The sequence below is a fragment of the Porites lutea genome, chromosome 8 (assembly GCF_958299795.1).
Source record: "Porites lutea chromosome 8, jaPorLute2.1, whole genome shotgun sequence".
Lineage (NCBI taxonomy): Eukaryota > Metazoa > Cnidaria > Anthozoa > Scleractinia > Poritidae > Porites > Porites lutea.
The window spans coordinates 4,732,805-4,759,783 of NC_133208.1; the positions used below are offsets into that span (position 1 = coordinate 4,732,805).

Sequence of the window (26,979 nt, forward strand, 5' to 3'; positions counted from 1 at the left end):
CTTTGGGAGTTGTCTATTGTTTCTAGTCTGTCATTATACAGCATTCTTGTTCAGCACGCGTGCAAAGACCGCGCTTGGCTGACTTCCGAATGCTTTTCGACTCAGACCTCAAAGGGGCGTGGCATTATAACCACGTGACATTTACTCCGATCGCCAAAAATTTTATGTTATATTGTAGATTGATCTATATGTTATACATTCTATGTGTTAGACTTACGATAAAAGTAAAGGTGGGGATACCAGAGAGCTTCAAAGTAGGATGGTACCCCCCCAAAAAAACTGGGTCGAATCACCTTAAGCAGAACCATGTCGTCGCAAACACTGAGTTGCGCCCAAAATAAGTAATGTACATCATTTGCTTGAAGAGTTATGTATGTACTTTGAATAGGAATGTCAAAGATCATATCAATCATTGATAACAACCCTCGGATAAGTTTGGCATACCTTTTCATATACTTTCGGAAGGTGGGGTTATTTTCGTGGGGCGGGTTCGCTACTTTCGAGAGTTGCTAACACCTGTGAAATTTTATCGCTACTTTCGGGGGTTGTTACTTTCGGAACTTTAAGGTAGTTTCGAAACGCACAACACTTGCAGCACTACTCAGGTAAAATTAATTTGCCAAATGAAAAGTTCCTTACAACATATACTGATACATACGTATACAAACTTGCCCGCGGAATTTAAATGAGAAGCTATCGTGTGACAACGGCAATTGGCATTTAAACGAGCCTAAGAGGCTTGAAACACTGTCTGTACGCAAATAAACACAAGAAAACGCTTAAGGTATTGAATGTCTTATTCAGTGTTGCTGCATGAAGAATTTTAAAATTACTTAAGTATAGTTTCGTTGCTCAGGGAGTGAGCTTTTAGCCTGCTTAGCAGGCGCTTGGAAGTAATAGGCGCAGCAAAGAACGGGGCGTGCGAGAAGAGAGACACGCGAGGGGATGATTATAATATTACTTCTAAGCGCCTGCTACGCAGGCTAGTGAGCTTTGGGATACCTGTGCAGTCATTGAGCAATGCTTCGGCTGTTTTTGCACGCACTTCTGACACTTAATTATAAGTGAGTCAGACCCCGATTACATGATAATATGACTGACTGGTATGAGGGTACTTTAGCATGGATTTTTAGGTCAAACAGGTTGCTATCAGAACTGGCCCGGCCTGAGACCCTTCGCGAATAACAAAGAGATTAGGATAGCAACAACAACAACAAGCTTTTATTGGCATGACTATAACAGTACATTACAGTATTCAGCAAAAGCTATTTCAATTTATAACTAATAACTGATTTGCTGATTTAACTTATTAAATATTTATGACGAGATAACTGATCTCCTCGGTGAAGCGTAGAGATTGAGACAGTTGAAACGACACCAACGTCATTCTCAGACTAAACCTAGTTTTCATATTTCGAAAAAACCCCTGAAGATCGGCGATTTGACTGTTAATTCCCGGGGACCGTCCCAGATGAAACTTGAAATCGTAGATGTCGCTGATTAAGTCTGCAATGCCCAGGGACAATTCCAGAGAATCGGGTGCGTTTCTGTTTTCCCAACGTGTCCCAGATTTTATTTGATTATCGTCGATCATTTCCTCACACTGAGTCAAATTTTTACCGTTGGGGATCGATAGGCGATCATTTTTGCTCGGACTCAATGCTCTAACCACTTAATTCTAGTGTTTTCCACCCTATCAGAATGGCATCTGGAAGAATCTATGGAATTTGCCTTACATGTCTACAAAAATGGAGGTGATTTTCGAGATTTTCCCGACAAATCAGAAAACCAGGCTGTCGCCCGATGTGAGGGAATCCAACAAAGTCTTGAATTCTGGATTTTATGCTATGGATTCCGGATTCCAGGTGCTCAGTGGATGGATTCCAGTCTTTGAATTCGGATTTTGAATTCCAATCGTTAGTGGGACTCCGGATTGCGGATTTCAAAACCCGGGATTCCAGATTCAACAAGCAAAATTTTTCGGATTTCACAAGCAGTCCGGAATCGTGATTGTAAATGTATGAAGGTAATCTAGGGGAAATTGACTTTGGTTCGAGTTAGCGAGGGTTATCTGCTTTGGCCGAATATGGCTTTATTTCATGTCACTTATCACGTCATTTCTCGCATAGCAACAGTCTTTCATCAAACTTCGTCATAACGGGTCCGATAAATAATTTAACAGCTACCAAGCAAGATGAAGCAGCAAATAAATAGCAAAACCCTACAGGTTTTAAGGTGGGGGAGGGGAATTTTCAGTACCCACTTTATCTCGTACGTCAAAGGGTCAACTGTACACAGTTCAGTTCTTCCAAGCCTGGCTAACCAATACTCCGTGACTGGTGGTCATAGGTTTCTCATGTTTGAGAGAGCTCCCCTTTTTAAAGTGCGTTATGAATTGACACCGGAGCAAAAAAAACGCTTAAAGTTGAGCCTACTTTTTATTCCTAATGCTTATATATTTTGGGCCTGTTCAAATAAAGTCAGTTTATGACGACAGCCCCACTTGTTTTAATATCTAATATTAATATAGCTGATTAAATATTTTCCAGTTACGTCTAGACCGCTACTTGCATCTATAAAAACAAAGGAAAACAGAAAAAGTGTTAGATGTGACCGGAACACTTTAGTGGGAGCGAAGCAGAGGCGGATCCAGGGGAGAGGCCCGGGGGCTCCGCGCCACCCCTTATTTCTAGACCAAACTGAGGCCAAACGCCTTTTTGGAGAAACCCCCCCCCCCCCCCTCCCCACCCCGCCCCCTTATCTCAAGGCGCTGTGAAGTAGTACGCTACATAAGGTTTCGGTGATCACTTACGCCAGCAGGAGCCAATTAGTAACCGTGACCTGACGGCAGGCATTCGGTTATGGCGACATTCGGACCACAGTGAACTCTGCCAGTTTCAACTGTTTTATTCAAGAGTATTAATATTGGAAGAGAAATTTATTGCTTAAAATTTCCGTCTTATATAACGAGCAGAACCATGTCGCCGTATACCCTGAGTTACGTCGCAGACAATAGGTGGTTTTACTTGTATAGGTAAAAGCGACCTGTCCCTTCCATAGATGCTTAGTGGGGGAGTCATTTGCTAGTCTGATGAGTGTCGGTGTATTCTCCAGAGTCAGCTCCCGACAGAGTTCATACTGAATATGTTCTAGCCTCTTTAAAACTAATGAACATGTTGCAAGGCTCGAAAGCCATTTTATGTCCTTACTTCTGCTTCGTTGGGTTTAGTTGCGTAACCTCCAGTATGTACGAACGAATGAGACATCCCAGCCTCCATCTGTTGCTGCTGAAGGGTACCGGTGACAATCCCCCCAGGGGAGGTAGCTTGAGCAATCAGTTGCTGACCCCCTGCTGCACCAGGGACAGGCACTAGCACCATCTGTTGATGGTAGCCCTGTGCTGCAGCACCGCTGGCGCCTGCTTGCATTGCCTGCATTGGAATAGCCACAGGAACACCTCCCGCGGACATGACGTAACCACTAGCTGGGTAACCGTACATCTGCTGGTCTACCTGTAATAATTTAACATATTACGAAAATTATTCTGGCATATACACATGTACTGTAGATCTACTATGGGTACAAAATTTTACTACTTTTTAAAAAGCATAAATTAAACTACATCGAAGGCTTTTGAAAAACACTTGTCCCTTTTTTTTCCCCATATTTTTATGGTTGTTGTTACTTTTTCAGGCATTTCACTCACACAACGTACTCACGACGCAAACTCAATGCAATAAAATAGTGAAGAACAGAAGTAGAGTTATGAGAGAAGAATAAAAAAGCTAAAATTGCAGTGTTTTATTCAGGGCCCTCGCTTACGGTTACAGTGATTACATCAGACAGCCTCACAGCAGCGATAGCCTGCCTGGAATTTTATTATTTTAAATATGTGAATTCCAGTGGTAATGTATTAGTATAAGTAATAGCATGCTTTGTAGCGATATTTGGCATAAAAACCACGAGTGATATTTTGAAATTGTTATGTGTAATTGAGACAATTTTGAAATATCACAAGTGGAATTTATGCCTAATATCACTTACAAATCATGTTATTAATTGTTTATACTACTACCCGTGGAAGGTTTGTAATTTTCACATGTAGGTATTTCAAATTAAGGTGAAATACCACTGCCCTAAGCCAACCAAATTGCAGAAATTTCTCATGTAGTAGTATAATGGCGCGAAATTTCAGCGTTAATTTGTCATTTCACATGTGAAATTACAAAATTACCATGGCAACATTCCGTACGTCTCAGTGTCAAGATGGCGACGAAGTTTTAAAATGCCGTGAATAAAGATGTCAGGGCACAAAAAGACGCTTTAGAAAACCTGAACACCCAAATAGCACATCAAGAAGGATTTTAACAGGTATTTTGTCAAAAAAGTTTGAAAATTCTGAACTTAAGCCAAATTTAAGGTCTAAACTTTTGAGAGAGTGGAGTCCTCGATCGATACGATCCAGGATAAACATGTCAAAAATTCACGACTGCGACGTAATTCGTCACCCATGATGATATTAATAGGTAATCAAATGGTATACTCGTGAAATTAGGGAATAATTTCACTTGCGTTTTGTCCAAATCCTACTGATAATTTCCCGAGACTTTAAGCGAGGGAAATTATTAGGATTTGGACAAAACGCAAGTTAAATTATTCCGTAATCTTACTCGTCACCATTTGATTACACATACAAATATCACGTACAAATCGTGCTATTATTTGTTTATACTACTACCCACATAAGGTTTGTAATTTTGACATGTAGGTATTTTAAATTAAGCTGAAAAACCAATGCTCAAAGCCAATTAAATTGCAGAAATTTCTCATGTAGTGGTAGAATACCGTCAACGCGGTCGCTTGTAGGCACCCCCCACACTTATAAGCCTAACCGATCCAGGCATAGCCCAAGCTACCTGTCTGCACAAAAAAATACATCTGATTATAAGCCACCCCCCCGATTCGAAATTCCATTTATTATGACGTTTAAGGTAAGCCTTATCAAAAGCCGGTAAATGCAAAATGGATTTTGAGCAGCACTGCTACGCTTTTTATAGTCCGGTTTAAATAAGCCCCCTCGGATATAAGCCCCGAGCCACAATCATAATAAGCTCTATTCCAAGGGCTCTTAAGCGGTAGGAGATCAGAATTGTCATCAATGCCGACTTTAAAAACTCGTAGATTGAAACGTGCGTATTTAACATTAGCTCCTCAGCATGTCAGAATATCTCACATCATATTTTGAGGTTGTCGAAGATGTCCCAACTTTCATACCGTTGGTGGGTTATTTTAAATTATGGCTGGAGGCTTTTTTGCCAGCAAACACTATGAGGTACAGCTCCTGACTTGAAATGAAGTAGAAAGGTGAAGTGAATTAACTTACCTGCGGCTGTCCGCAGCAATCGCATGGCTTCATCAAACAGGTGCAAATTGCTGCCCAGATTCCAGCACCGAATGTAACAAAGCCCAGGACAAGCATAATGGCAAGAATGGCCATTTTTCCACGATAGTTGTAATAATATCGCCCATAATAACCGTAGTTGTAATAATCGTAATCGTCGTAGTAATGATATCTTCTGAGCTCAGAAATCGCAATACTGTAACATATGATGATAACTCCACCCAATACAGCCGAGGTAATCGAAAACCCCATGAAAACACCAGCCTGAGAGATTAATAAATTCAAACAAACAACATTCAACACACAACAAGGTCGTTCATCCTCATCTGCACAAAGTACGATACTTGGAAGGCAGGGTCAATAACAAAAAATCTTATCTATTAGAACGACCATAAAAACGATTAAAATCTGATCCCTTTTTTCGCCTGCAATAAACTATCGGATGAGGTTTTTGTGATAGCCGGAATAATCAAGGTCGAGGTAAGTGTTATCAGCCCAGCCGAAGGTCGGGGCCGAGACCTTGATTGTTCTGGAAATCACAAAAACCGAATCTAATAATTGTTTTATTATACATTGTTTTGACGAAAATAAAGACAAAAACAGCATCACATGTACCCTTGTACCCTACGAGCAGCCGGGCTACATTTTCGATTTATGAGGTGACCGCGAAAATACAGACGTTCTTGTTCTGGATGGTCTTTAACCGGCCGTGAATTTGGCCTGTATTTATAGGCAAATGGCGATAATTTATTTGGGAAACCGTGCTGAATCACACGTGAAGCTACGCCTTACTTACGAAAGCATCGCGGGAACTGGTTCTTTCTCTGGCACTTCCGGGTATTCCCAGACCCCCTGTGATGCACATCTGCAATGACAATATTGAACGGCACTTATTCAAGGTAAGCATCTTATTTTTGTGCAATTATGTTCAACGTTTCGTGAAACCTATCAATGAACACAACTCATGCGGAGCATACGACTGAGGGACTTTTAATGACTGAACATATATATAGCACTGCGTGCCTTGTGGATCATGAATAGGTGCATGCAATTGCTTTCGGGTCAATTTAGGTCTCTGGGAAACTGTCCACCTACCCCTCCCCAAAGCTAACATTAACACTTACTTCTCACTTAGGGCAAAATGATGGCTTAGGGGAGGGGTAGGTGGACAGTTTCCCAGAAGGCTAAATTGATCCTTTATTTCGATCCTTCCAACCTCTCATGTTCTCGGCAGAGATGCTATCGTGACACTCTCGAAAGAGACCACTATAATCTTAGCATTTGAGAGGCTACTTTTCTACGGCAGATAAATGTAAAATCGGGATATTTTTTTTAATGATCGACGAATCAAGGGAGCGCCGGCATGCGTCAGCGGCCAGGGGGTTCTGATGGCTGCATGCATGTTCCCCCAGAAAGAGTTTAAGCTCTTGATGCTCTGGAACGCCATTTCTAGTGATCTGGGAGGACAATTTCTGTCTTAGCATGTCTTAGGGTTGAATTCCACTGTCGACAACAGATCGGGATCATTGGACAGTATACAAAAACTAAATATTACTTCGGTTCCTTTAGCAAGTGGCATAATAAATTCCTTGTCTTAATTTTTTAGCAGATTTATTGTTCCCAACACGTTCGTCTATGTTATTTTCAACGTGCAAAAACACCTTCGTACCGGACTTTGTTGAGTAGCTTGCCTTAGTTGTGATCCTTGTCATATAAATTATCGAATTGATTGAGTTTGCTGACGCCTTCTGACATAGTGTGAATGTCTGTTTTGATCCCTCTGTAAGTTGTGTTGGTCTCATAAAAGAGCAGAAATGGAAACAGGAAATACTCAACGAAACAATTATGACAAGTTGTTCAATGCTCAATTTCGTGGGCTTGACAAATGGCTTTGAAATAGACAGGTTCTTTTGCCGCAGGTGTCGCAGGTGAAATTTAGACTCTTTTAAAAGACCTTTGTTTGTCGCTCGTTCGTCGTATTTTACACGACTTTTGTATCGAATTAGTAATAAAAATAGTGTAGAAGCTTTAGGATCAGTTTGGTACATTTTTCAAGCTGATACAGTTAAGTCGTAGAATATATTTACTTGCGTCTATCCTACTTCCTTTAAGACCGTGTTTGAAGATTTAAAATTTTTATCTTCTTGAAGTGAGAACATTCGCTTACCCATATTCCGATCCAAATGCCGAAGTATACGTAGCCTGTCCAGTCATAACGATAATAATGGTAGTATCCCCTTCCTTTAACAAGTCGATCGGCGGTGCCAAAACCGAGGAGTAAAACCCCAGTTACAATTTGAATGATGGCAAGAAACCTTGCCATTTTGGCAGCGTTCGTAGAGTTGCCCGCCATGTTATCTCAAGTATAACACGGAAATCGTAAAGATGCATAATTTAATACTTTGTTGTGTGATGAATGACGCAGACTATGACGAACTGAACTATGAAGAAGTTCGTCACACAATCTTCAGTCCAGTTTAGAGAATATGACGGACGTGATGATTTGGCGAAGTTCAAACCTGTTTGAACTTCCCTAAATCATCACGTCCGCAACAAGACAGTCGCAATTCGATAGGTCTATATTATAGGTTCATACTAGTACCTTAAGATAAGATCTATAGAGTTTCGATATATTGTCTTCTTGCGTCTTGGTTCTGTTTTAAGACCTTTACAGGGTCCAAAGTCGAGCTGCTTTTTCGGGATGCGGGATTTGCCTTATTTGGAGGCCGGGATTCGGAAACAGAGCTTGATTCAACATTGAAAGGATGCATGGGGTGGGGGATGTCGAAAATACATCGGGATTAAGGCATTGCGGAAAAATTGAGTCGGGGTGACGGGTTTGAAGAACCGTATTGGGGATCTTAGTGTTCACACCAAATAGAGAGACAAACGATACGGTGTCCCACAACTGTCACGGCAAAACCAAGATTCTCACGGCAAAAACAAAATACCTGACGACAAAACCAAAAACCTCGCGGCAAAACCAAAGACCTTACGGCAAAACCAAATACTTCACAGCAAAAACCAAATACCTCACGGCAAAAGCAAATACCCACGGCAAAACCAAAGCTATTTTGCCTTTGCTGTGAAGTATTTGGTTTTGCCGTGAGGTTCTTGGTTTTGCCGTGAGGTATTTTGTTTTTGCCGTGAGGTTTTTGGTTTTGCCATGAGGTATTTTGTTTTTGCCGTGAGGTTTTGGTTTTGCCGTGACAATTGTGGGCCACCATACCAAACAACCCAAAAATATACAACGAATTTTAATCGTTTAAAGTTGTTTCAGTGGACTGAAGCAGTGTTGATCCCGTCATTTCCACACTTACCCTCGAGGTCTCTTTTTTTTTGGCAATCGTTTGAACATTTTAATAGAAAGGAAGAACATTCCGTCACATACGTTTTTAAAGACTTTATTTAGTCATTCATTTATACCTCTTGAGCATCTAGTCGAGATACCACAGTTTAGACGCGATTAGCTTTGCATATCAATTTTAATCATGTTTCTGCTCTTTGCAAGAGTAAAGTGACGCTACACGCAAAGAGGTTACAGTTAGCTGATAAGACAGTTGGGCGCCTCCAGAACGTATTATTACTTAAGATCTGTAGACAATCATAAAATGATAATTTTCTTCTCAACTTTGTGTAGCACCGTGTAACCTTAGTTTGTGCTATACTTAAGAGTTTCTAAAATTGGAACTTATTTCAATCTGATCTATTTCATGTTTCCCATAAATGTTTTCAAACACATTGCAACAAAGATACAATGCGTTAACCCTTTAAGCCCTAAGAGTGATCATGCAGCGTCAAATTTCTCCTTGTAATATCACTGCTTCATAAAACAGAGAGGTCATGACAATTTAGGACAAGATCACACAAGACTGAATCTAATTGATACTTCAACAAATTCTCCCCACTACTTCTATTGAAAACGTACAGGGATAACAAATGAGAATTTGATTTTTGATGCTAGGATTTAAAGGGTTAGAAAACAACGACAGTAAATCGAATGTTTTTAATATTAAAAATATTTTTCGCTTTTTTTTCTCTTTGTAGCTATAGTTACTTAAAGCATTTATTTATCATGATTACACCAATATGAAATGCACCAGGTTCGTCTACAGCTTCACTTGTAGCTATAAAGGAAAGGAAAAAAGACAAGTGTTAGATGCATAATTTATTAATTTATAGAGGTGTATGTTTGACTGGTCTTACTAATGTCGACTCGACTATCTAAAAAGTCATGTAATGACCTACATACGGTATCGTGATCATTCGCGTACAGAAAGGCGTGGTATTACAAGGGTCGGACAGCAGGGGTCTCTTCCAGGTATATGCCTGTTTTTGTAATCACCATCATTAACATCATCATCATCATCATCATCATCATCATCATCATCAACATCATCACCAACATCATCACCACCTTCATCAACATCATCATCATCACCATCATCATCACCATCAGTCATCAAGATCATCATCATCATCATCATCTTTATCACCATTTTCATCAACATCATCATCATCATCACCAGCATCATCATCATTATCATCATTATCATCATGCTATCCTATCGTTATCGTTTAATTTTGTCACTCTGAGTGTTATTCGTGAACTCTACTAATTAAGTCACGTGCTGATGGGCAGCATTTTCACTCTTAACACGCGCAAAGCTAGGCTCGATTTTCGCCATCCCAAACGGAAGCTGGTAATTCAGCCTAGCGGAAAGCCTAGGAAAACATGTGGCAAAAGCTCCATCACAGCTAAATGCTTCCTCGGTTTCACTCAGCGGATGTTCTCGTCTCGCGACATGTTCGCTTAGTTTTGCATTACCCCCACCCTACTATAGAGAGTATCAGACAAACCTGCTCGTCGTGCAGTGCAACGTAACCTCCACGTGTGAACGAAGGAGCCTCCTGCTGCTGCTGTAGAGTATTCGTAGCCATCCCTTCAGGTGAGGCAGCTTGCTGGCCTATCATTTGACCCCCTGCTGCACCAGAAACAGGCATTAGCACCATCGGTTGATGGTAACCCTGTGCTGCTGCTCCACCGGCGCCTGCTTGCATTGCCTGCACAGGAACAGCCACAGGAACACTACCCGCGGACATTTGGGTCATGACGTAACCACCGGCTGGATAACCGTACATCTGCTGGTCTACCTGTAATTATTTCAAATATTACAAAATTACCCTGACATATACACATGTATATAAAAGACCCCTCATAAAATGTCAGCAAGTCCACAGCAACAAACCAATGAGTAGTGCCGGATCTCTCAGTTGTAGGCCTGGATCAGTATAATTAAACTAATAATCAATAAATATATTTCAGCAAATTACCCAATTTGTTTAAATATATATTTTTCTGTTTTATTCTTTTCTTTACTTCTTCATCACCTTACCGTAAGGATCAGTTTGCCTTTTCATGTTTTTATATACACATGTACTCTAGGTGTACCATGGGTACAAATTTTTACTATAATTTTCTTTTGTTATTTCTTAAACTACAGAAAAGGCTTTTTTGTGGCTGTTGTTACTTTTTTTTCTTGAACATCCAACCCACACAACGTCCTCACTACGCAAACTCGATGCAATAAAACAGAAAAGTACAGTAGAATACTTATGAGAGAAGAATGAAAAATATCTAAAAGGGCAGTAAGTTATATTTCAGGGCCCACTTTCGGTTACAATATAGGGCCTTAACGTAACATTTTATTCCTGATCGTACAAAGATTATATCGACAGCCTCACATAGTCTGACTGGAATTTCTGAGCAATTTTCAAAATGAAACTTCTGACGCCCGACTTACCTGCGGTTGTCCGCAGCAACCGCATGGCTTCATTAAACAGGTAGATATTGCTGCCCAGATTCCAGCCCCAAATGCAATAATACCCAGGATAAGCATTATGGCGAGAATGGCCATCTTTCCATCATAGCGGTAATAACCTCGTTCATAGCTATAGTCGTAATAGCCGTTATAGGATCCAGAATCGCTCAAAGAAATCATGATACTGTAACAAATGATGATAACTGCACCCATTACAGCTGAGGTGATGGAGAACCCCATGAAAACACTAGCCTGTGATGTGCAAGAAAAACAGGAGAACATTAATCAAAACACATACCAGTGGTGGATCCAGGGGAGGGTTTTGGAGACCGCCCCTCGCCCCCCCCCCCCCCCCCCCCTATATCAAGGTCTGGATCTGCCACTGCATACATGAAGGTCGTTCATCTTTTCAAATCAGATCGCCTTTGAGCGCTTGCTAATTACTAATTATTTCTTTATTTAGTTCGTTATTTAAGGCGGGTGATGCTCACTTTATTGAGAAAACCGCGATGAATCGTTCAGGGTTGTCATTGCTGACAAACACACGTAAAACGGGTGGTGTTCTTTAATAATTTTACACTGATAATGACCATTTTTGGTCCCACGTCTTACTTACGAAAGCATCGCGCGAATAGGTGCGTTCTCTGGCACTTCCGGGTATTCCCAGACCCCCTGTGATGCACATCTGCAACAGAACAAAATTGGCAGAATTCAGTAAAATACAGGTTGACGTTTTTTTAACAAAAAATATGCCAAGAAAATTGCAGTGAGACTTGACGAAACTTTATAGCAAATTCATTTGCCTTATGAAAGATTGATACCTGAAATGACGCGGTCTAGCGGAGTTAGGTTTCTTTCACAAGGAGACAAGAAAATGTTCTTCAAATGCACATTATCTATTCAGGTAGAATTTACATTCTATCGTTTAAGAATAAAACCCCTTAAAATTATGTGAACAAGTTGTATGCAGTCACGCCTTATCCGCGTTGCGTTATCTGCATTATTCACATTTTCCTGTATCCTCTTCGACAAACACTTTAAATTGCAAAACGCCATGAAAAAAGAACTTAGAAAGGAATGCCTGCGTATCCTTGTACCCACAATACTCGTTTTAATTCGTTAAAACACTAGACTGAAACTAAGGATTTTCATGTCACCTTCTCAACCAACGTCTCTAAATTTTCCCTGTGCATGTACTCTTCTCTCATTCAATCTCCAGCGTTGAGATTCGTTTTCAAATGGGTGATACGTGAATCAACATTCGGGGAAGGCGTTACGTGACAAGTGTTTTCAACAAATGTGATGAATATTGCAGTTCTTTCAGAGGTAGACTGCTTGCAGTCCGTCTTTCCTCTTAAAATCTGTCTAGTTCTTATCTCAGCCAGCGCACAGAAAAATAAGAGACTGCTCGCAGTCTATTTCAGAACCGATACGTCTTGTAAGAAGTAGAGCGGTGCAGAGTATTCTTTAATTTAACCCTGTAAGCTCCGACATCCACTTACAAATCCTCAAGGCTGATCTCCATACATTTCCTTAAATAATTAGTTGAGAGCATTTGATAACAGATCAAAGCATTTTCCCTTTGGTGATCATTTTTTTGCTTCTCATAACCTTTCCAATATTGTTAGGAGAAAATTGATGTTAGGCCCGTTTCAAACGTCGTGCTACTGCCGTGCCGAACTCAATTGATCGAATTAAATTCGACTTCAGCACGGCAGTAGCGCGACGTTTGAAACCAGGCCAAGTCGTGTTTCAAACGTCGTGTTACCGCCGTGCCGAACTCAATTCATGAAATATAGATACATTAGAATAAATTTAAAAGTTTGCTAAACCGTTTCTTTACTTTTGTGTTTTGTTTTTGGCAACAGCCGTTCCATTCCACTGTCAATGTGTGAATTAAATTAGACGTCTGAAACAAAGTCGTGCTAATGTCGTACGTGCTGCAGTCGAGCTACAGTCGAGCCAGCTTAGCACGGCATGCGCAGTAGCACGACGTTTGAAACAGACCTTAGTCGCCCTTGAGACTAATAAAGTTCACTGTGATAATAATGTGCCCCTCAACTCATAGCATATGTTAAAACGTCGAGTGACAACATGACACTGCAGGCAATTTAACTCAAACGAGATGCTAATTGTCTACGAATTTAGAACCCGCTGATGTCGAACTTCCGTGTTCAAAGGGATCTCTAAAAAAGCAGACCTGGGCAATAATAATTTGAACAGAAAATGAAAAAACAGGGGGAAATGAATACAGGACGTTCTGCTCACTTTCTAGAGCTTAACGGAAAGCTTAAAAGACGTCTTAAGAATACATAGCTAGATATCTCTGTCGGTTAAATGAAATTGAGTTTGTCGGTGCGCGCGTAATATTGATCTTCAAGCGAATCTTTCAACGAGGTGTTTTCTGGGCCTTTTTGATACATTTCAAGCTAATCCAATTGCTTTAAACTGGTCAGAACACATTCATTGGGCAGGCGTGTTCTTCCTCCTCGATCGAAGCAGCGAGATACTATTCGAATCGGATTAAATGCGACTTTCTTACCCATATTCCGATCCAAATGCCCAAGTATACATAGCCTGTCCACGACCACCCAACAAGTCGATCGGCAATGCCAAAACCGAGCAGTAAACCCCCTGTAATGATTTGAACGATGGCAAGAATCCTTGCCATTTTAGCGGCGCTTCTCGAGTTGTCAGCCATTTTGAGAGGATTCGATCTATGCAGTGCAGCACGGAAATTGTAGTTTGCATTATATTAGCGTCTTGAAACACGCAAAAAAGAATGCATATCAATTTTCATCACGCAATCTACCATTTCAAAGTCCTCTCGCATAAAATGATCATTTTAAGCCGAAATTGTCTTTTTGTTGTCGTTTTGCGATTAAACGAGAACGGTGAGCCCGTTTTTATATATATTAAGGAGAAAAAATCTGGATAACAGAAGTGGTATTTTTCTTTTTTTTTTCCTTATGAATGATTCGAATTTCCGTATTTAGAGCAAAAGAGAAGTTTTTTTCAAGACTGGGATAATTTGGGGCTACTTAACTGAAAAAAAAGGCCCAGAAAAAAACAAACGGGCCCTAAGTTTATAGTGAGATTCAGGCTTTTTGCTATAAAATAAGTATTTTTGACGATCGTTTAAGTTTCGAACATTTTGCGCGCAACTAGTAAAGGGAAAAAACACTCAGAATTACGGGCACACAGGGTGAAAACAAGCACAGTGACCCATCTTTTTATTGCAGGTTTTGGATGTACTATATATGGCTGACAATTGGGCCAAGTTTGAAAGAAATCTGGAGAGAACATCATTACCAAGGGAATTACCTTAAACTCAGAGCCACGCCACGCAAATTAAAAAAAGTGAACACGCAATCGGGACTGGAAAGACTACGGGCAGTCTCTCTTTTTTTTTCAGTCGGACGAGCGAGACGCTAAATCACTAACTGGAAATATAGTACTTTATTGAAGATGAGAATTACATTTTATGCATGAAGGAAATCCGGGGGACATCGACTTTGGTTCGAGTTAGCGAGGTTCGAGTTATCTAGCCTGCGTAGCAAGCGTTTCCGTTGGTTCGGAGCAAAGAAAGACCGAGGAACGGGATTTTCGGTTTTGCCCGCGCGAGAAATAAAACGAGACGAGCCAAAAAATGAAAGAGGGGGGAGGGGAAGGAAGGAAATTTTATTTGCGCCATTTTTCGCGCGGCTTCGTTCCTCGTTTGGTCCTAAACCGCACGGAAACGCTAGTACGCAGGCTACGAGTTAGCGGGAGTCAACCGCCTAAATGTATAAGAGAGACCTTACATGCGGTTAAATTTTCAGACCTCGCCGTCCCAAAATGACTAAAATGTACACCTAAAATGTACAACTGGTTGGAGAATCAACAAAAGAATGATGTCTAGCTCAGACAGCCCCTGGTTACGGTAGGAAATGTTTCAACCGACGACGTGAGCTGACTTGCTGCAAACGTCGTGCATACTCAACAATGGAACTAAAAAATTCAAGGAATGTAAATAACCCAAGCTCGGAGAGAACTGTTTTTGGATAAAAGTGACCTTTATATCTAAGTCTAATTCTCAGTTACCCATCTCAAGTTTTGGGGTTGGATGGTCTCTTTTAAGGTTATCTTCCTGGGGGGGTACTTTAGGAATTTCTGGGTGGGGATGTGCCGCTGAGACCCTGGAACCCCTAGCCTATACCAGAGCTAGTTCAGCTGAATTTTAATTTGCTACCCTATACTAGAGTAAACTCCCCAAATACACCCTATCCTAGAGTAGCTGTTTTCCAGAAACTACTGAGGTCACTAGCACAGTAGTCTAGCCAAAACAAAACCTTACACCACCATCCCTAGTCTAGATAAAATCTTCAACCAACTGATCAGTTTCCTGAAAAATGATACCCTATTCTAGACCCAAACACTCTGATTTATATACCCTATCCTAGAGTAAACTGCTTAAAAACCATACCCTTCACAGCGGCACATACCTGTATAGCCCATATATGGCAGTATTCCCCCCGGGGGTTATCTTATGGCTCATGTTCATTCAGATGAATCATTGAGTCAGAAGCCTATTTAGCTCGACGTTAAAAATAAATGGGGCAAGCCAGTTCTTAACCGTTGCCTGTAAAGCTCATAGCTAAGAATCAGTAGAGTGGCAATGAATGTTTACGCCAATATTCAGCGAATATTTAGCTTGAATGTGTAAGGTAGTTCTCAGTCTTATGTGTGGTGTGGTTATTTTACCGCTGCTAACGGTCATTTATTATTCATTCAAAATATTTCCCCGATTCTGATTGGCTAAAAGCACAAGTTTTATTCACCATAACAAGTTACTGATGACCAAATTTGGAAAAAAATTGTGTTTAGCGACGAAATGACGTCAAAAATGCAGCGTTCTTCCAGGTTGAGGCACCGTTAACCGAGAAGACCTGGGAACGAGGTTGAGTTGTTTTGGTTGTGAACTTGAAAAATGGCGGACATTTCACTCGTTTCAAGAGTACCAACTAGGCGAAAAAAATAGCTAAAAGCATGGCAAGAACAGCAAGAAGACAACTCGAAGAGCGACATCTGCTATTTGGAGAATATTTGCGTAGCTGAACAACCCTAAACGTGCACTATCGAAGATGAACTTAACATCGATGGATCGAAGGAGGTATGCATGTTTTAACCATGTTTTTAAACTAGGAATTATTTTGAATGAATAATAAAACAATTATTGAATTCGGCTTTCGTATCAAATGAAGAATTATGGAGATCTCGGAGGGTGTTATCCGCCTCGGCCTACGGCTTCGACCCATAACACCCTCCTCGATCTCCATAATTCTTCATAAGATACTCAGCCTCATTCATTAATTGTTAAATATTCGACGCCTGCAGGACGCCTGTCTTCGTGCTTGTTAAAAAACGTTGGGTCGATTTTCGAGATTCCCAGAACGAAAACATTAAAATTTGAGACTTCGATACGATAAGAATCAATTTTTAGCGAGCCCGAGATTCCGAGACTTCAAATGCCAAAATTTTCCGAGACCCACGTTTTTCTAGGTACCATTCTATATCTCTTACACTGAGTGTCGACACTTATCCGATATGTGACTCTCTTACGTATTTTATCAGAGGCAAATAAAGGGATGTCTCAATAGAATTTTCACAAACTATCAATACAAACAGAACGTCACCGAGATACTTCGCTTTAGGTCGGTAGTTTGCATATCAACAGTTTCCCTTGATCATAACTGTGTAATCAAAATTCTTTTTGAAATAATAAAGTGACTCACTCAAGTGAAAATAATAGGAAGCTAGATCAACCATGAAAAAAATTAACAATCGTTTTTTGATGAAAAAAACAAGAGGTCTGCTCGTGCATCATATCTTTTATATTTTACATTTCTTTGATTTACATGGAGGACGTAAAGACACTCTTGAACTTGCATAGAGTCCTTCCAAAAGAATTCAGCTCAATGAAAAATTGCCTTCGTTTGACAAATTGAGCTGGCCTGAATAAATGTGATCGAGTTTGAAAGAACGCAAAATCATTTTTTTGTTTTTTGGCGACGTTTTCAATGCGGTCGTCGTCTAATGATTGCTAATGAGATTGCTAATATTTATCATTACTGACGACTGGAAAAGTCCAGAGGTTTATTTATAAACAAAACAAGAAAAAAAATTAAAGCTGTTTCGCTCATTGTTTCTAAGTTGTCCGGCAACGCAAGAATGTTTTCCCTTAATGTTTACTAATTACAGTGTGATTACTTGTTTATGCATAACGTCACAATCTCAAATAATACAATAGGGACTAACATACATACACGCAAACAAGCTTTAGCTGATTAGAAGCTTACCTTTCTGCCATAAGGCTACCACTCTTTTTCTCTCTTTTAACCAGGTAAGTTCGAGCTGAACAATTATTTTACATACCTGAATAAGAAGCGTTATTAAGTTAGCTAAACTTTCAACTATTTTAAAATTCGATCGATAATGTAGAACTTAGAAACGGATGTATGACTTCAACTTTGAACTATCGTATTGTAAACTGACTTTACAATCTTGACAAAAATAATGTGTTGGACTCTTTCAAATCCTTTATTTTAAGCTCTTAGAGAGTCTTAAAATCCGAAGAGCCTGGTTACTTATTTTAGGAAATTATCTTTTCAGTTGTGATTAAGATGATATATGAGTTGTTCCTTTAATGAGTATGAAAGACGGCATATTTAACATCAGGCCAGGTTAAATGACGAGTCAGAAATGTTTAGAATACATGGGACTTTTAGTGAGAAGCATGATAGAAGTAGCTGAGATCGTTAAAGACGAAGTCACCTTTGAATCAATATCAGCCGTCATTTATATGTAACCTGTTTGAAAAATCGAACAAAATGCTTTAATGTTATACATTAACTGATTGTGAATTCAAGCGGTTTTTCAATTAACTTCAAAGTTTCGCAAATGGTATAGCGAGCAGTCATTTACATGTCATGTAATTTTGCCTCTCTTTTTTCATACCTGTCTCACATATTTACCTCCAGTCACTCGCGTTGAACGTATTGAAAAGATCTTTTTTTTTTCTTTTGGCTTGAGTAACCCCTGTCCAATATTGCTGGCTTTAACAAAGGTACACATACCGAAATACTGAACAGTCTATAGGCGTGATTTAATGAACAATTATAGTATTTAGTCATGCCTCCAGTTAGCTACTGAAGCATGGTATCTTTGAGCGTCGTATAAGTGGTTTAATTAAACGTTCAACTTTAAATTCCGGGTTGAGAAAGAACAAAAAAAAACAGTGCTATTTTGTTAGAGTTGATTACAAGGGTGTGCTAATTAAATGTCACTAGTCTACGATTCCATTGTTAATCACCATTCATACGAGTGAAAAATTCATTCACAACGACAGATTACTTTCAGTCTGACAAGAACTATTAAAAACTGCACTACACGAAAGTAATCTTGTGGCCGTCTTCGATTCAAATGAAAGCCCTTAGTGCACCAAACATTTCAAGTGTGGGAGAGCTACAGAAGAATAGGTAGTTAAAAGTTCTTGGAAAGCTCCTGCGTCTGATTAGCTTAAGATGACTGATTTAAAATGTTTTGCGTCTGTGACCACATGAATCAAAACATTCACGTACATCCAAAGCGACTTCATTTTTTATTTAACTCTTTATTAGAAAACATAAACATTGTTTTTTTTTTCTGAAATTGAGCCCAACTATTAATGATAATGCCAGTCTGCGCGCGCAACCTACACGTTAGATAATTCAGTTATCTGCTAATAGACAACTTAGTAATTAGTAGGGTGCACTTCAAATAATAAGGATAAAACACTTTATTTAAAGAGGGTAGCACGGAATAGTTACAGAAACTAGTAAACTTGTGGCCCTCTTATTTGCAAAATTAACATAGCTTGTTACACAATGATAAGACTACTCAAATATAGTGCATTTATTTTTAAAGATGGTAACACTTAGCTTTGCTTCAAAAGGGTGATGTGACATACAGCAGTTTTATGGCATAACAATCAGAGAGGCCTAGCGATGGGAAACTCAGTAGATTGCTGTTATACCACCCGACAATACAATCAGTGTTACTTCCCATGCATTCGGACTTGTTCGTACACCAGTCGCCGAGTGTGGTACAATTACGATGGACTGGAGAGTGTTCAGCCCTTGATTGACGTCTTCAAACCCGAAGGGAGAGTGATTCACAAGTTTCCTACAACGCTGGTGGACATAACTGAGGATCATGAAATAGCTAAGGCGTTGGCGTCAGGTATTCAGTTAAACAGATTAAAATAGAGAATTTAGGGTCCTGTTTATATGGAAAAAACTTGTCCCGAGTAGGAAGGTTACCTTCCCACCTGAGTCAACTTTAACCCTTTCACTGCCAGAGTGTTTGATGGAGTTTTGTAAGGTGACTCTAACTTTTGATTTCGTGGACGAAGTCCTATGATGTGACCATTTAAATGAAAGCTCTCTGCCTGTACTTTCACCTGCTGCTATTTTTTTCTCACAATTTTCAAAAATGAAATTTGGAAATTTGGTCGAAACTTGCCTTTGGCCACATTTGGCAGTGAAAGGGTTAATTAGCGAGCGTTTATATGAGTAGAAAGTTGACCCGAACCAACAACGCTTACGCATGCGCTGAGTGTATCGCCTTGACTTGGTTGACGCAGCTGGGAGAGCCAAAGTATGGAAAAACGTTGGCCCGGCTAGGAAGATGACCAAGCTGAGCGAGTCACCCATCTCACAAGGCGAACGTTTGGTTCTCATGTAGCCTGCGTAGCATGGCAGTTTTGTCGGGAGCACGACACAGTGAGCGGCGAAGCCGCAAAAACGCGCGCTCATGATGTTAAAGGTTTTCTGTTTCTCATGCAAACTAATTGAAGACAGTACCGTACCTCTCCTTCATAAAAAGGTGCCGCGACATTTTCTTTACCTTCTTCGGTTTTCCTCATACATTTATTAAGATCCTATGTATTAGTCCGATCCTGAAAATCGAACCCACGACCTGCCTCTGTCAGCGCTTCATCACTTGAGTTAACGCTATTGCCGTTTAAAAAAATATTCCGTGATTTGTCTTTATTTCATGTTGATTTCAAAAAACCAAAAGAAGTTTCTTTTTTGAATGCGCAGGCCTGGATCCACCGGGACAACTAGCTGCCATCTGTCGCTTCGCCAGTAACTATGGATACCGAATTCGCGCCGTAGGAACCGGATCCTCGTGGTCTCGTCTGACCAGCACACGCGACATTCTGATTGACATGACGAATCTGAATCGTATTTTAACTCGTAAGCCAGCGAACCGACGAGAAAATCTACAGAAGGAATACGTGGATATCGAAGTAGAAGGAGGCATGCAGGTTTATCGATTTGTTGAGAAGCTCGACAAGGCCTATGGGCTTGGGCTCCCGATGATGGGAAATTATGCGGGGCAGACAGTTGCCGGGGTGGCTTCTACGTCTACGCATGGATCCGGGTATTTTTCTGGGACTATGGTAGGTGGTACTGCTTAGAAAGGTGTCGAAAGGCGTGATTACATTGGACAGCGAAAGGGTTCGTGTTGTGTAAAAAACGATACCCATACAATGCATTTTCAAGTTTAATCAACTCTATGATTATTTAATACTTATTTAATTGACTAGTGTACTTTGCACGTTATTTAACGCATTACATTTTTTAGACTGTTTTCCCACTCATATGTATACCTTGTCAGTAACTGTACTCAAATTGTGGGTGGCCCCTCCTAAAATGTTCTACAATTGGTATAGTATTTAATGGAGGAGAAACCAATTGTGACTGCACACATTTTATCCAACTGATGGACAGTTACGACTTATAGATATTTCGAGCAATAACAATTTGCCGTCCGTCCCCATCGAATTGAATACGTTACATGTGAGAATGATCAGTGTTTTATTAGTTATTGAAACTGCACCTTGGAATTTTCTGCTAACATATATTGAGAAATCAGAATGGTAAGGCAACCTCTTAGAAAGTCATTGTCATGAACTGTTTTGAGGAATCCTTTATGCTATGCACACTGAGGAAAACGCCCATAGTTACAGAAATAACTAGAAGTTGTCTGCGCCGTGATTTAGACAAAGCTAAACGAGCCTCTTGGTCGTGCATCGCACTCGGCTATGTCTACCGCTACCCCCTCGGTCGTAACGTCTATTATAATGAGCTAGCTTAAACGTAACAGACAACGCAGGGGTTATAGTTGAGCGCAAAGCGAGAAAACTGTGTCCAGCCAAATGCTTCTTTCGATTAAATGATGGTACGCTAGGCTTTAATAAAAATAACTAACTAATAAGTGAATATATACCTCCACATCTCGCATGTTTATTTCTTTTTTTACGCAGTCGACCTTAGTCGTTGGTTTCCATTTAATCATCTCAAACGGCATTCAAGTTAAACTGACCAGAGGAGACGAAACATTTGACCAATGCCAAGAAAAAATCAAGCGTGCGCAGTACGGCGGTAGCCCAGTAGAGCTCAAAAGCACCGATGTGTTTCGCGCAGTGGCTGTTGGATTGGGCTCCCTGGGCATCATCTACTCCATCACCTACCGTTGTATCCCTGTTTATAATATTGAAGAGGAAAGAACTGTTGTCCAAATCCCCTGGCCAGGTCAGAAGGCGTTTCATGTCCAGCATAAATTTGAGGCAATCCTGCGGAACCGCACAGAAGGGGAGTTTTTCTCAGTGTTTGTTAACCCGTATCCTGAGCCGAAGAGGTAATAATTCGCGATATCATTACCCTGCTATACAGCTGAACCTTCACTATATAAAAGGCCACCCTCGAGGTACCTTCAAGCAGCCGCTTAATAGAAGTTGGCTGCTCATGATCAATAGAGGTTCGTCATAAATTAGCAAAACATGAGCATAATCTTTGGAAGAAGCATCACTTTATTTTGAAACAAACGCGCGACAGGAGTAGCATTACTCGTCCACAATCCGTCGTCAACTTCGATCTCAGATTGTATTTTCCTCCATTTTATTCTTCAAATAAAGCCAAACTATTCGATAGAGGTGATAACAATAGAGGAACTCTCGTTGGGACGGTAATTAAAAAGGTGGCCGCGGCCGGTTTATAGAGGTTTAAGTACCCATTCTTTCGGGATTTTATCAGTGGCCACTTAATGGAGGTTCAACTGTAGTTAAGAAGTAAATACAATCAAAACTTACTGAAGACACTACAAAACACGTTTCATGGAGGACGTGAAAGTACAACGAAGAATTAAGAATTCAACTCCAAGAAAAAAAGCCCACGTTTGAAAAATAGAGCGGGTCCAAATAGATGCAATAAAAGTTTCAAACGACGCAAATTCATATTTTGAGCGATGTTTTCAACGCCGTAGTCGTCATCGTCGTTGCTTAAGCTACTTATTACTGAACACACGCACGAAAAAAAAGGACTTCGTTTGCTACAATTATTTATTTTTCTTTAGATATTTGTACGCAGCATACCTAAAAGGAAAGAAAACCACCCGCAGCCCAACATGCTGTGCCTGTTGCTCTTGGTGGTGTTGTAAGGGTGGCAGAGGATGCGCAGAAGTTGGCTGTATGCAGACAGACTGTACAGCGTCTTGCCTTCAGACGTGTGCTTCATGTTGCCCAACACGAATTCCAGATATCACGAACTTTGGCGTTTCTCAATTTTCTCAAAAACATCCTTACGTACAGAAATGGTACAATGTTTTGCAGTTCACCAAAGGCAACATGCAGTGAGTATTTTAATTTTTATCTAGTTGAAGAAAACAGCTGACAGAAAACAAAAGAAATCGCTGGTGAAAAGAGGCTTTTTGGTCTTTTTTGATCTTAAAAAACTCGACGTAGTGTTTTCACCTGGTAAGCCGAAGTTGGGGGAAGAAATTGGCTACGCCTTTTTCCACCGTCCTACCTCATAGCTTTAGGATGTCAGTTAAGGGACCGATCATTATTAATCGCCTGGGGGAGGGGCGGAGGATTTTAGGGGGGATCAATTGATTTTTAGGAGAATGATCAGTAGTAACTGGCGGAGGATTTTAGGGGGGATCGCTGAAAACTTTGGACCACTCAAATTTGCTTGGAAAATGAAGACATAGGCGGGGGGATCGCGAAAGTCATCAAAAGTTTATTAGGGGATAACTGCAGTGAAGTAACATTCAAAGGGAGATCGGCTAAATTTCACCTTGTTTAGCCCCAAATCCTCCACCCCACCCCCATTATTTTTCTGGAAAAACAGCAAGGGAAAAAGGGTTAAATTTCGGCACAGGAAATTGTTGGTATTAACATGGTCGCCGTTCCATTGTTTTGTACACTGAAGGTGATGTCACAGGGGACGATTCGCAACGACGTGTTTTAGCAAAACACAGCGCTGCAATGTTGGAACAATGCAGTTGTAACCATTCGAAACCATGTTGCAACAATGCTGCAACGCTGTGTTGCGCTAAAAATCGTCGTTGCGAATCGTCTCGCGTGTAACATTACCTTAACATGGTCGCCGTGACAGCTTCAAAGTTAGCGGTTCAGTTGAGATAATCGCCATATTCCTCTTCCGTTACAGCATTCGTACGGCTGAATTTTGCATTCCATTGGCACATTTAGACCAAGCTTTGGGTGAAGTCATTGAAATAGCCAATCAATATGCAAAGAAGTTCAAACAGTATTCTTTGTTACCAATTTACGTTCGATTTGTGAAGACAGACGACCTGTACCTTAGTCCGGCGAACAGCAAATGTGCAGTGGATGGAAATAACAATGACCATGCCTGCTATATAGAGGTACAAATGTTAAATAAACCTAAAATGATAATGGTAGCGACAACGATAACGGTAACGATAACGACAACGGAACCGGTAACGATAATGATAACTTACGGTAACAGTAGGGGCAATGGTATTGATAACGATAACGAGAACGGTATCGTTACGATAATGATAACGGTAACGGTAACAGTAAGGGCTATGGTATTGATAACGATAACGACAACGGTATCGTTACGATAATGATAACGGTAACGGTAACAGTAAGGGCAATGGTATTGATAACGATAACGTCAACGGTATCGTTACGATAATGATAACGGTAACGGTAACAGTAAGGGCAATGGCTTGATAACGATAACGTCAACGGTTTTTTACGATAATGATAACGGTAACAGTAAGGGCAATGGTATTGATAACGATAACGACAACGGTAACGGTAACGATAATGATAACGGTAACGGTAACAGTAAGGGCAATGGTATTGATAACGATAACGACAACGGTAACGATGACGAAAAGGATAATTGTTGGTTTTCACATGACGTCACTAAAATTCAAACTACAAAACTATCGATCCTACTGAGATTTTACTTTCATGGTGTATTAGGGCAGCTGAAAACTAATTTTCAAACAAATTTTCGCTTCAAAAGGGTTCTTGGTTTTGAAAGAGTACGCTTGAATTTCTAAGCTTTTGCGTGACGCAGGTTTGCACGACGGCCGAGAGAGCTGCCATTTAGGTTTAAAAAGTGACTTTTGTCGAGGAATGAAACTATCTAAACAGTTCAAGTATGAGAAAAAGTATTACTTTAACGTTTATGGGTTCCTCTAGGAGTAAATTCATGCTTTTGTAGCAAAATTCGGTAACAGATGTTTCTGTTGGTTTCCGTCCGCCATGTTGGAGCTCATCCCGATGAGCTCTAGCATGGCGCCTCCATACAAAGCTCTATAAATTTGGGTAAAACATTTCATCGGATATCTCGTACACGTTTTATTCCTTCGACCCAAATCTTGGCGACGATGTTGGTATATTTACCTCCTTTCATTTCCCAGATTCTGGACTTTATCTGTGGAACGATTTTGATTTTGATTTTGATCTATTTTGAATGGCGTGACACTGAAAACCAGCAATAATAATGACAATGATAACCAAAAGCAAGACGTTATGAACTCTGTATAAGAACATAGTTTTTAGGGGTTTGAATGTTCAGCTCTTTTTGTCTAACAAATAAATAAACACAATTGTGGGGGATGGTCGTGGAGGGTATAAGTTTTATGAAGGGAAAGCGAGAACGAATTAAGGGTGACAGTTATAGCCTTGCACGAGAAAGCTTTTTCCTGTAAGGATTCACTGAGGATTACATTTTTTTGTAGGTTTTTCATTCCCGGAAAGGCTGTTAATAGTAACGTCCCGTCGTCCAATTTAATTCCAGCCACGGTAATGGAAATCTTCATTGCCAATTAATTTCTCTCCTAAATTTTCAGATCCCCTTTCTACCAGGAGCATTCGGTATCGAAGAATATCACAAAAACATCGAGGACAAACTGTTCACAAAGTATAAGGCTCGACCACACTGGGGCAAAAATCATCACCTTACGACAGGCAGAATTTATGAGTTGTACCCAGATCTTGAAGACTGGAAAAAGGTTTTTAGACTTTTCAACGCGACGGGTATTTTCTGTAATGAATTCACACACAATGTAGGGTTTGACACATGCATTGCGGACCTATTGAAACTTAGGGCCGGAAATGACACTGGGATTGTTAATGATGGGCTTGCGGAGGACGACGTCATTACGCTGCAGCCCACTGCTTAGAACGTTTTACACATACATACTCATTGTTAAAGTTAATTGCAGTGGAACCATCATTCAGGGGACACCCTCGGGACCAACGCAGATGTCCCCTAAATAGGTCTCCCCTGAATGGACGTTGGGCTGGGGATTGTTAATAGTTAAACAACGAGTATATAATATTTTTCTTATACTCTACCTGTGACTGCAGATATTGCTTCAAGCAGGTAGATAATGTATAAAAAAATCATGATTAACTTATCTCTGCGATGTTGTTAGGTTAATTCCCACAAGTGCAGCGCAGCGCAGCGATTTGAGAGAGACAGTTCATGTTTTGAAAACTGTCGCCATTGTGACTTAAGTAAACACTAAAACTTAACAATGATTTTTGTGGTCAGTCTCCTTTTGACGGCTAAAGTGTACCCTGAATGGAGATTAGGGTTTCGGGACCCAGGAAAAGTGTCCCTTTCCCCTGAATAGAAGTGTCCCTTCCACAGAGGAAACAAATACAAAGATTACGTGAACATTTTCCCGGGGCCAAATTTTGCGTCCCTATAAATAGAGGTGTCCCTTGAACAGAGATGTCCCAAAGGAGAAGTTCCCTGTACCATTATGTTGGATGAAGAGGCTACTTTTTAAAGGACACCATGTGTAAAGGACGTCAACGAGGGTTCGCGTTTGTTGGGCAAGGAACAAGATGAAGAGTTTACTAATAGTCCCAAGCACAAATTGCGAAAGATTTTGAGAACTCAGTTCCTGGTTATAAACTGATTTCAAAGGACGGACAAGAAATGACCAATTACAGTAAGTGAGATCAGAATACAGAAAGTAAATACCAGGCTAACACTTTTTTTAAAATTATTTAATTGTTTATCATTTGGCTAGCATTATACGTAAATTATATATCATTATGGGGCTTTGTTACCATCATTTTTGCTCATCACAAGTCGTGTGCTTTACAGTGCTCCCCATCAAAATTTCGCTATATTCACCAAAAAGGAAGCTCCACTGTCAATCGCTCATTTTTTGGTTCGCTCGCGAGCCTGCTCAGTGCACCACTGAATAGATGAATTTCAATGGTCTTCCCGGAGTCACGTTTGAGAAATTGCCAACTTGAATCTTACCGTTAGCGTTTGCAGTGAAAGCAACTCTAAATCTCATTAATTCCGGTTGGTTAATCATCGATTGCTTCTATTTTACATTAATTTTGGGGGGTGGTTTTTGTTT

The 26,979-nt window shown here is 40.3% G+C and overlaps 3 protein-coding genes across 4 annotated transcripts; 1 reads left to right on the top strand and 2 right to left on the bottom strand.

The window, feature by feature from the left end:
- Positions 1–1,199: 1,199 nt before the first annotated feature.
- Positions 1,200–7,797, bottom strand: LOC140945721 (uncharacterized). Its single transcript, XM_073394767.1, has 5 exons — positions 7,569–7,797; positions 6,198–6,266; positions 5,384–5,665; positions 3,210–3,512; positions 1,200–2,573 (listed from the first exon to the last, which is right to left on the bottom strand). The coding sequence occupies exons 1-5, from the start codon at positions 7,752–7,754 to the stop codon at positions 2,556–2,558; spliced, it is 858 nt and encodes a 285-aa protein (XP_073250868.1). The 5' UTR covers positions 7,755–7,797; the 3' UTR covers positions 1,200–2,555.
- LOC140945697 (L-gulono-1,4-lactone dehydrogenase-like) lies at positions 6,148–26,021 on the top strand. 2 transcript variants are annotated; one of them, XM_073394729.1, is made up of 7 exons: positions 6,148–6,300; positions 19,196–19,482; positions 20,346–20,707; positions 21,575–21,948; positions 22,663–22,938; positions 23,760–23,976; positions 25,444–26,021. In XM_073394729.1, the coding sequence occupies exons 2-7, from the start codon at positions 19,248–19,250 to the stop codon at positions 25,774–25,776; spliced, it is 1,797 nt and encodes a 598-aa protein (XP_073250830.1). In that variant the 5' UTR covers positions 6,148–6,300; positions 19,196–19,247; the 3' UTR covers positions 25,777–26,021. The 2 variants fall into 2 exon arrangements, with proteins under 2 accessions (XP_073250830.1, XP_073250831.1); XM_073394730.1 differs by lacking the exon at positions 6,148–6,300 and adding an exon at positions 17,580–17,605.
- On the bottom strand, positions 8,785–13,963 carry LOC140945727 (uncharacterized). The gene is made up of 5 exons (XM_073394772.1): positions 13,766–13,963; positions 11,840–11,908; positions 11,206–11,475; positions 10,262–10,555; positions 8,785–9,528 (listed from the first exon to the last, which is right to left on the bottom strand). The coding sequence occupies exons 1-5, from the start codon at positions 13,922–13,924 to the stop codon at positions 9,511–9,513; spliced, it is 810 nt and encodes a 269-aa protein (XP_073250873.1). The 5' UTR covers positions 13,925–13,963; the 3' UTR covers positions 8,785–9,510.
- Positions 26,022–26,979: the final 958 nt, after the last annotated feature.